General features: G+C 29.4%; 1 protein-coding gene across 4 annotated transcripts; it reads left to right on the top strand.

The window, feature by feature from the left end:
- The first annotated feature begins 188 nt into the window (after positions 1 to 188).
- Positions 189 to 10,614, top strand: Taf3 (TBP-associated factor 3). Of its 4 annotated transcripts, XM_083039398.1 has the most exons (11): positions 189 to 379; positions 979 to 1,151; positions 1,435 to 1,677; positions 1,959 to 3,157; positions 3,348 to 3,962; positions 4,206 to 4,403; positions 4,546 to 4,643; positions 4,936 to 5,048; positions 9,324 to 9,418; positions 10,138 to 10,238; positions 10,473 to 10,614. In XM_083039398.1, the coding sequence occupies exons 2-11, from the start codon at positions 986 to 988 to the stop codon at positions 10,606 to 10,608; spliced, it is 2,964 nt and encodes a 987-aa protein (XP_082895524.1). In that variant the 5' UTR covers positions 189 to 379; positions 979 to 985; the 3' UTR covers positions 10,609 to 10,614. The 4 variants fall into 4 exon arrangements, with proteins under 4 accessions (XP_082895524.1, XP_082895525.1, XP_082895523.1 ...); XM_083039399.1 differs by lacking the exon at positions 9,324 to 9,418 and having other exon boundaries at positions 3,348 to 3,749; positions 4,936 to 5,269; XM_083039397.1 differs by lacking the exon at positions 9,324 to 9,418 and having other exon boundaries at positions 3,348 to 3,953; positions 4,936 to 5,269.

The following is a 10,614-nucleotide window of genomic DNA, read 5'->3' as shown; positions in this document are numbered from 1 at the left end:
AAGTCAAAGCTGTCAAAGACCCAAAGACACGGTCGTATAAACATACAGAGTTGTTACACTCATTCTGAATTACTCTGTAAACTTCGGCCATATAATTCTCTCATATTCGCTCAGATGGCGCTTGAAACGCTATTTTCAAGCAAAATGTTGGAGTTAACTATCTATTTTTTATATCATCTATGATATAGAAATGGCGGCATGCGAGCTGTAAAGTTTGCGTTGCATCGTTACGATTTGGTGCGCGTAAAAAAAAAAAAAAAAAACAAGTCTTCGTACGATGTCCAGCACCGAATGAAGTTACATCGATCGCATTAACGATGTGAAATAAAATTTTGGTCAAAGATTGGAAAATATTCTTTCGCCATCGTATCGTATCCAGGTGAGCCAACGCTGTCTACCGCCTTCTAATGCTTTTTTTCGGTCTTGTTGCAAAATAAATGTATTTCGAGCTTGACATTGTCAGCTTTTGGCCGAATATGTATAATTTAGACAGTTAAGATTGTGTAAGAATATATTAGTCTTTCTATTGTGTAAGAGAGATTTTACTATTTTATGAAAAATTTATGTAATAGAGCTTAATTATTCAACATTGTGTGTATGTGTGTGTGTGTGTATGTGTATATATACACACTCACATATAATGATACATATATGAAATATATATATAAAATCCATATATGAAATCCATGTATCTATATTATATATCCGTACAATATAATCAAAAAATTTATTTATATAGTATATAATTTTTGGATCAATATTAAATATATATATTTATTGTATGTATGGATATATGAATGAGTATAAGATTTTATTTAAATTTAGTATATACAATTATGTGTATATACTATTTCTTGTTATTGTTTATTTTATACATTTATTATTATTTATATAATTAATATACTAACAGTTTGCAAAATAATGTATAGCTATAAAAGAGCGTAAAACATTAAAATATATTTTTAATAATTTTTGTAGGAAGAAAATGTCAGGTGAATACAGTCGGAGCGTTTTAAAAATTGTTGTTGCTCAGATCTGTCAGATGGTAGGCTGGCATTCCATTAATTCTACGCCACTAGAATTTATGGTAGATCTTATGCAAGAATATATGTTACGTGTCTCAAAGCTGACGCATCAATATGCAGAAGTTTGTGAGTAGTTATGATCAATAATTGTTTTTATTTGACAATAATTGTTTTTATATTACTAAAAAGTTTTTTTTTTACTTCTATACAGTCTAACAAGTAAAAATACTAAATAAGATTTACATATTTTAGATATTCTTAAGATACACATTCTTAAGATTTCATTAATATCAAAAACTTTTAATAATTTATTTATTCTTTTCTATTTGCTATAGTTTGTAGTTAATGTTTACATACACACATATATGTACATAGATATTTTGGACTTATAATATTTTTTACTTTACAGTGGGAAGGACGGAGCCAAATCTCGATGACTTAGGATTAACATTTCAACATATGAATATCGATATACAGGAATTAGCTGAATATGTTAAGAATGTAGATTCTGTTCCGTGTTCCATACAGATACCGCAATTTCCAGTTCGGCGTGAAAATCATTTGAATTTTTTAAAACCGGGCAGTCGTGAAGTTGTCACTAGATCAGTGCATGTACATGAACATTTACCAGCTATGTATCCAGATACTGAAGGTACAATAATAAATTTATATTTTCCAAGACTAACACTCTGTGTAATAACATATAATTACATTAATTATATATACAGGGTGTTTTCAAAACTTACTTGGACAAACTTCTAGGGCGCAATGCATCATAACATCTTTTCATTATCAATAGATTGGGAATACATTTATAGACTTATAAGTTTGTCTAAGTCTATTTCAGAAACCCTGTATATTAATAATATATAAAATAGATAATAATTATAGTAAATATTTTGATTAATAACATAATAAAAAAAATTATTACAGAGGAATATACACCGGAGAAGAATGAAAGTTTAATGAATGGTGCAGCGGAATTGACATCTAGCAGTGCAACATCATCAAGCAATTCAAATAATACGTCACCACATAGAATGTCGCCGCAGGTAATTTTCAAACGGCCCGGCGATCCGATATCTTACGATGGCTCCACAGCGAAGCGAGCGAAAATTTTGGAGGAGGGTAGACCATTACGCGAGATAAGCAGCGTTATGATGACTACTTCTGGTTTTTTATCACCTGCGCGAGAAGGAAAGCTACCTGAAGCGAGAACGCCTCATCAGGTGCGATCGGATTCGCCGCAATCGAGCTCTTATCCAATGGTACCACCTGAATTAAAGTGCGAGAAGAAACCGAAGAAGGTGGTGAAGAAAAGCCCGGAGAAGCTTGATAAGGAGAACAAAAAGAAGAAAGGCGCGAAAGAATTGTTCAAGTCGGATAAAATGGATGAGAGTAAGATAAAGAAATTGGTCGGCATGAAGGAGCTGGCCAAGCTGAAACCATTGAAGCCGGGTGGTGGCAAAGCGCAATCCACTATGCAACAAGAGCTTAGTACGACCAGTAGACCATCCACGCCGAAGATTGCATCGCCGAAATCAGCTACCGCTGGTAGTTCGAAATCCGCCAAAGCCACTCAGCCGAAGGTCAAGAATGATAAAGTGATAGATCTAATAGACGATTCTCCCGCTGCCGAGAAGAAGGAGGATACCATTGATAAATTGCCGTCGGAGCCGGATAAACAGAAGCTGAACATATTCAAGAAGATAACCAAAACGCGTGAGGAGAAAGACAAGGACAAGGAGACGTCGGAGCCGCATAAATATAAGGATACTCTCGATTCGCGCGAAAACTCGCCGGAGTTAATAATAGATGTCGACAATATGGAGAAGCATACAACACATCGTAACGATGCGGACGCGAAGGGAGGACGCGAGGAGAAAAGGATGTCGCACACGCCGGATGTGCATGTGCAACCGGACGCTGATCTGGCGGACGTGCAGAGTTCGGAATCAGACGTTTATATATTCGACGACGCCATCTCACCGCCAGGTACGCCTAGTACACCGAAAACTCCTGAATTGAGTGTACCCACTGTACCCGAGCAAAAGCGAAAGAAGAAAGAGAAGAGTGGCAAAAGGAAAGAATCTAAATTGAAGAGTCCGAAACAATGTGTCAGTCCAAAGAAGGTAGGATATAATTAATTTTTTATATATTTATTAAGCATATTTCTTAAAATAAGACCCTGTAATGTACAAATGTACATATTTTATAGTTTTTTTAATTAATCAAAACAAAATCTTTGATTTTGTCTCTATCAATATTTGTATATAAGTTTTAATATTAATATATGTCTTGCTGGTGATCACCATTTTGCAGATGAAGCTTCTAAACGATGCAGCAGAATTGGACATACCGGATCGGCCAAAGACACCGCAGGCACCCGAGCCGTTGTTACACAGAGAGCCACCTGCTCTTCCTCCACTTCCGTTTCCCTTTCCGTTTCCTACATTCCCTTCGGCACCTGGTTTAATACCACCAATGTTCACGCGATTTCCATTGCCGTTGGCTCGTGGTGGGCCAGGTCCTCATCCCGCAATGCCCAATTTACCATTACCACCGCGCTTTCTCAATCCACCCATAAAGCCCGAGGACTTTGCGTTGCCTAAAATTAAATCGATAAATGAACGTGAAAAGTTACCGATTCCTCCTCCGGTTGAGTTAACGCCTTCATCATCGGTCATTCAAGGCGAGAACGAAAAAGCGGAAAGCAAAGAAAAGGTGGATAACAAACTTACGAAAATGTTTAAGCCAAACAAAGAATTGCCCTTTATGAAGGTACCCGAGAGGGTACCGCCTGTGGGCATTTCACCGCCTATAGTGTCTGCATCTGTCGCACCAATCACGCTTCCTACACCAGTACCTGTCGCGCAAACACCACCGTCGAAAAATCCTAAAACTGAAAAAACCGAGAAGAATGATATGGTAAATTCGGTACGAAATTATATCCGAGATATCCAAATATTTTGGTTCGCAATTTTATCATAATGATATTTTTGGAAAAATATTTCCAGAGAAATGAGCAATTTGTGTTTGTGTGAATGATAAAAATGCATCTCCCTTCATGTCTATCTATCATATACTTTAATTATAGTTTTAAGCTGTCAACTAACTCTGGTAGTTTTTATGCGTTTAATTATTTTTACTTCTAGTAATTTTTATATATAAAATTTTCAGAAGTCTAAAGAACACAAGAAAGAAAAGAAGGATAAGTTAAAGAAGAAGAAAGATAAGAAGGAGAAACACAAAGATAAAGGCGAGAAGGTGAAAGAGAAGAAGGAAAAGGCTGAGAAACGCGAAAAATTAGAAAAGCTTAAGGAAAAGAGGGAGAAAAAAGAAAAGAAAAAGGAAAAAGATTCAAATAAGAAAAATATGGTATTTAGCTCTTTTGGATTAATAATAATATATAATAATGATGATAATTGATAATAATATAAAATATAATGATAATATTAAATTGCAATAATTTATTAAATTGATTAATAAATAGCAACAGTTTATTATGTGTGTTTTACAGAGGGAGGATAAAAATCCAGAAGCTGTACCAAAAATAACATTAAAATTAGGCACAGCTTCTCCTAGACCCGCAACACCAGATGCCCCTATGAAGAAAATGTAAGGCATTAATTATATTTTTATTAACAATTTATGTCATAATTTCGATATTTATTGTTAATTTTTATATTTTTTCATTATTTTTTTTTATTTATATACACAAGTTTTTGTCTTATAATATAAATATTTATTTAAATTTGTTGGTATATTTTTATTCGCTTATTAAAAATAGAGGTTTTTGTGTCATAAAATTTTTGTATATGTATATGTTATTCAGCAAAATTCAGATTTTTATAATTTAATTTTTCCGATATATATTAGGATTGATTACCTACTTTTGTGTTTTGTACAGAACTATTAAACCACTTGTGAAAAAACCTGATGAAGAAGCGAAGCGGGAACCTAGTCCAGAATTGGCAAAAATATCGGCACTGGTAACACGACCGCCAAAGCAGAAGTCAGCAAGTAAGAAAACAGAGGAGGGAATATTAGATGCAAGTCCTGCTCTTCCTACAGAGTCTTTCTCTGCCAATCTTACTAGCGTGCCACTTGCATCAATTCCTCGAGCAAAGAAATCTAATTTTCAAAGTCTATCTCAAAGTGAGCCAATACTTTCATCTCAGTTTGACAATCCTCCTAAAGTCCTGAAACCTCTAGTATCGCCACAACAACCACCATATTATTTTGTAAGTATCATTTTGTTATGATATTTACAATAATGTGAATTATTTAAATTCGCATTATGATTCTAAAAGATCTTAGAATGTTGACATAAATGTTTTATGACAAAAAAAATGATAAATAAGTTGAATAAGTCATCTAGGCAGGAAATGGTACGTAGAACTTGGAAGTTTGTGTATTATTAATTATTAATTTCGAAGCACTATTAAATATCAAACAAAAATATGCACTCCTGCCCAACTTTAGAATCGCACACAAGACTACATTATTTTCTAAATTTAAATAGTATGATGATATATAAAAGATCAATATTAAATATGTACAGTAAAATCTTACAAATCAATTCAAATTTTTATGATAAAAAATCAATCAATTTAGGGGAAATTTACCTTAGATTATATTGCAAATATTTTGTTGATATTTTATATTTTATATATAATGAGAAACCCAACCCATCGACATTGTTTCAAATACGAACCTATCCAAAAATTCCTATTTATTTTATGCTATCTATGCATTTAGGATTTGTGGTGACGGTATCATGTCTCCTCTTTTTTTTCTTTAAGCCACGCTTTTGGTATATTGTTATGTTGTAAACTATAAATGTAGTACACATTCTCTCTTATAACTATACTTAGATTTATTATATATTTTTTACAAATGCAATTATTATTTTAATCAATTTCTTTAATGTAAATGTTTGTATTTCCATATATATCTTTCTCTTTCTCTATATATACTATACATATATACACCAATCTTGAGTCTTAAATATTTTTTATTCTTACAATTGAGTCTTAAATATTTGTCTTATCACTTCATTTTTTTTCTATCTATAAAATTTATAATATACAAAAAGCTTTTCAGAAAAGACATTTAATAATTAATTTTATATAATATAGATACAAGATATTTACTGCATACATATGTATGTATATTTATGTGATGCTGAATTTGTTAAGTGAAAAAGATATACAGGCCATCCTGTATATTTATTTTATAAGAGAATATTCTTTAGTAAAATTAAAAGAACACATACACATACATACACAAGATGTTCCATTTTAATAGACACAACTGTATATCTCTTGACAGAGTATAAAAAATGTTTCAGATAAAAGTTTTAAGGTTTAAGAAAGAATAAAGGATATCCTGATTTTCATTTATTGCATATAACTTTTGAAAGTTATTTGAAGATCACTTAATTTTTTAAATAGAAATATTTTTTATTATACAAACTTTTTTCATCTCTTAATCTGAACAATTTTTATTTAAAACTGTTTTTATTTAGTTAATATTTTCCGATATATTTGTTCAAATTTACAAAAAGCATTCTTCCTTCAAAAGCATTATCTAAAGCAAATATGGATGTATGATTTCTATTAAAAAAAATTAAGTGATCTTCAAATAATCTTCAAAAGGCAATAAAAAATTAATATTAGCATCCTTTTTTTTTCTTCTGAAAATTTAATCTTTTTTATATGATGTCAAGTTTAGGAGATATATAATTGTTTCCATTAAAATAGAACAACTTGTATATACATTACTAAAAAACAAAACAAAAATAGGGAACGCTTTTCCTATTCCAAAAATTTATGCTATTTTTAAAACACTAAAACTCAAAAAATCATTGTAGGCTAAAAAAGCATTTTGAAGCCTGAAGTTACACATCCTTATATATATATAATACGTTCTAAAAGTATCAAAATAAGTCTTTTTTATCAGTAATATATAATATGATTAATAATCCTTTTGTTTCAATTTATTTAATTATATGTACAGTTTATATTCTTATAACACTTTTTTGCTAAAAATATCTTAAAAAAACATATTAAAATTAAATATCTTAGAAATGCTAATCTAACATAGCAATATATAAATAAAAACTTAAATGATAATCAGTTTTTTTTTATTGAAAGAATCTTAAGTTCCTGGTTGAAATAAAAGTTGTTGTAATTTTATAAGAATATCATAAAATAGAGAATAGTGTTTTTCTATATTACTCTCATAGTTCCATTAAAAAGAAATTTCTTATAAAAGATTTGTTTGTGACATTTGAAATCTATTTTTAGTGAATATTTAAATAATTAATTCAAAAAACCTAAAAAGATTATGATGATGTAATGAGTGAATTTATGAATTAGTTTTGAAATACTTTTTTAATTTTAAGTGAAAAACAAATTATAAAAATAAAATAATATAAATAATTAAATAAGTAGAACAAAATTATTATATTAGAAGACTTATTTTGATTCTCTTAAGATGAATTTTATCACTAAAAGATTAGATTGATATCATTTTTGTTACGCTTTTTAAATAGAAATGGGCTCTTTTCCTCCATCCTCTGCTTTATTCAATTTTTTTTATATATTTTAAGATATTTTAAATATATATATATATATATATATATATCTTAATATCTGATAAATATATATATAAATCTTTTCTGAACAGCACGCCAAATTTTGAGTTTGTAGAATTACTGCACATATGCAAATGTAAACATTTCTTCATTTGCAAATAAGCATTTCTTCTTCGCAAATATAAACAATTTTTCATTGAATATAATATTGAAACAGAAAATTAATTTAATCATATGCATTTTAAAGATAAAACATTAATCCTCATCATTTTATCACATTTATTTATTACATTAATATATTTTAAACTGTATGGCTCATATACAACATACAGTATATTTTATACTTGTCTCTTCTTATTATTACTTTAAACGATTCATATATATACAATCAAATAACAAATAATAACAAATAGTCTAATGAATTTAATGAACAAATATTTACTTCTGCTATAAATGAAAATTGCAAAGCTTATAGAAATATTACTATAAATATATGTATATCATAATTGATATCATATATATTGAATATATCATTTGACTTCTAATATAAAAGATATATGTATAACTAGATTGTTATGATAAATTTTACTTCACTTATTTAGCACATTAATATACAATTTTCCATGTTTTCTTATAGTATTAATAATATATTAATTCACAAATATATATATTAATGATATAGTTTACTAATTAATAACATATATAATTTATTCTTAATATTTTTGCACATGCCACAAAAAGGAAGTAATTTTTTAATAATATATCTGCATTATGTTAATTAATAATATATGTCCAGGCTTCTCATTAGTTTCTCTTCTCTATTTAGCAAGTGTAGTTGCATTAGTGCATATGTATATATTCTTCTACAAATATTTATAAGAATTATTAGGATTTATGCTATCTTTGAATTTGCTATTTGTCTATTGATTAGTAGTATTAGAAAATATGGATATTAATTAGAAACTAATACCATTTTTATGGATGTGTCTTTTATTTTTAAACTTTACTATGAAAACTTGCTTACGATATAATGATAATAATGAAAATAATCTTTCTTTCGTTTTTTCTTTATTTAATCAGAAATATATTTACAATTTACAGGTATAGAGGATGTATGTGAAAAGTTCTGGAACAACGAAATATCTAAAAAAAATAGTTTTATTTAAAAAAAATGTTTCTCAAACAAAAGTTGTAGAGTTTAAAAAGATCTATTTACTGATCTTATCAGTGGCGTCGCCAAGATCACCTTGAATTTTTTAGATAGAACTCCCTATTTCTTATCGCGCATTCTTATATCTTCTTTTGATACTTTTTCAAACATTATAATTTTATCCACTTTAGGTCAATCAAAGTAGGATATAGTAGAGTAATAAAAGCCATTTAAAAAATTCAAGGCGATTTTGTCCTGACCTTGGTGGTGCCATCCAAGACCAAAAGATAAAGTCAATAAATATATTTTTTTAAATCCTATCAACTTCTGCCTGAAATTTTTTTTATAAAACTTACAACTTTTCAAGATATTTCGTTCCTGGAACTTTTTATACATCTTCTATATACATATAGTTCATTAGTGACATTAATAAAAACAGCAGAAAGTATAAAGTTCAGATCGTTGCATGAAATTTGCACGTTTCTTAAAAGAAATTAAGCATGAGAGACCCGTTAGGAATATAACTGAGACAGTTTTAACGGTACAGAGGTGAAAGCAGACCCAGTTACTAAAAAGGACGATGCCAAAGAAGACAAAGAAAATGGCAGGAACGTGTTGCCTACAACACCAGCCACTACTGTGGTGAGTACGCTTTATACCCCTTTCAAAGAATGTTGCAAGGCATTTTCTGTTCGCCGAAGCTATGAATAATTAGTTTTTCATACTTTATGATACGCTTATATTGTAAAATGACGTATACATATCATATGATATACGACATAGTGCAAAATATATGAATATTGAAATAACTTGTTCTTGTTAGCTGTTTTAAATAGGATTGATTTTTGATTATAATATGTATTTAAAGAATATACACATATGCGATATCGAATAGTAAAAAAAAAGAAGAGACAAGTTTTCATCTCCGATCACTCATGTGCCATTACAAATCATTATTTCATCAAAATGCATAAGTTCCCACATATTATTTAAGACTCAAGAAATTTTGAAAAAAAACATTTTAAGATATTAATATATATCTCATTGTTATATATTAAAAATATTTCTTTTTAATGGATGAAATTAATTCATAGATAGCATAACAAAATTGGTATATGTATGTTGATATGAAGTCTATTGACTGAATTTCCCTGCAAAGTCAAAGGCAGTACATTATTAAAAAACTTTGACATACTTTATTAAAACAGACATAACAATATCCGAAATGTTGGTGAATATTTGAATACAATTTTCTACTCTAGAAGAAATTTCTAGAATAAATTCATCAAAAAGATGGGTTGGGTTTAGATAAAATGCTTGCCCAAGTTCTTGTTCTGTTTATCTTGAGATGAGTGTTACAGGATCGAGGTGGTCGTCAAGTATGGATATGTCCTGCATGCGGCAACCAGGATGATGGTTCGCCAATGATTGGCTGTGATGATTGTGACGCATGGTATCATTGGTAAATAAACTTTATATATTTATGTAATTTATATCATAATATTTCAATTATGTTTGAATTTATTACACAATAGAAATAAGACTTGAGAAGTAAAACTGTAATAAATAAGATGCAGATAAATAATTTTAAAAAATGCATTTGACTAATAAAACTCAAATGTACTCTCTAGTGTGCTAGAGAGAGAAAATATGTGTAATAATATATGCTAACTTTACAATATTTTCTATATTGCAGGGTGTGCGTTGGTATGCAGGTTCCACCAGCTGACGATGAAGATTGGTACTGTCGATTTTGTATAGCGAAAAAGCAGGAACTTCTTCATGACAAGAAGAAAAAGAAGCGAAAGAAGAAAGTTAAAGTAACGGCCTAGTATAAG

Source organism: Prenolepis imparis, unplaced genomic scaffold, assembly GCF_030444845.1.
Source record: "Prenolepis imparis isolate NDT839.2.m4 unplaced genomic scaffold, iyPreImpa1.0 SCAF_5, whole genome shotgun sequence".
NCBI lineage: Eukaryota > Metazoa > Arthropoda > Insecta > Hymenoptera > Formicidae > Prenolepis > Prenolepis imparis.
The sequence above is the reverse complement of the archived record's forward strand: the minus strand, read 5'-3'. Positions and strand labels throughout refer to the sequence as shown.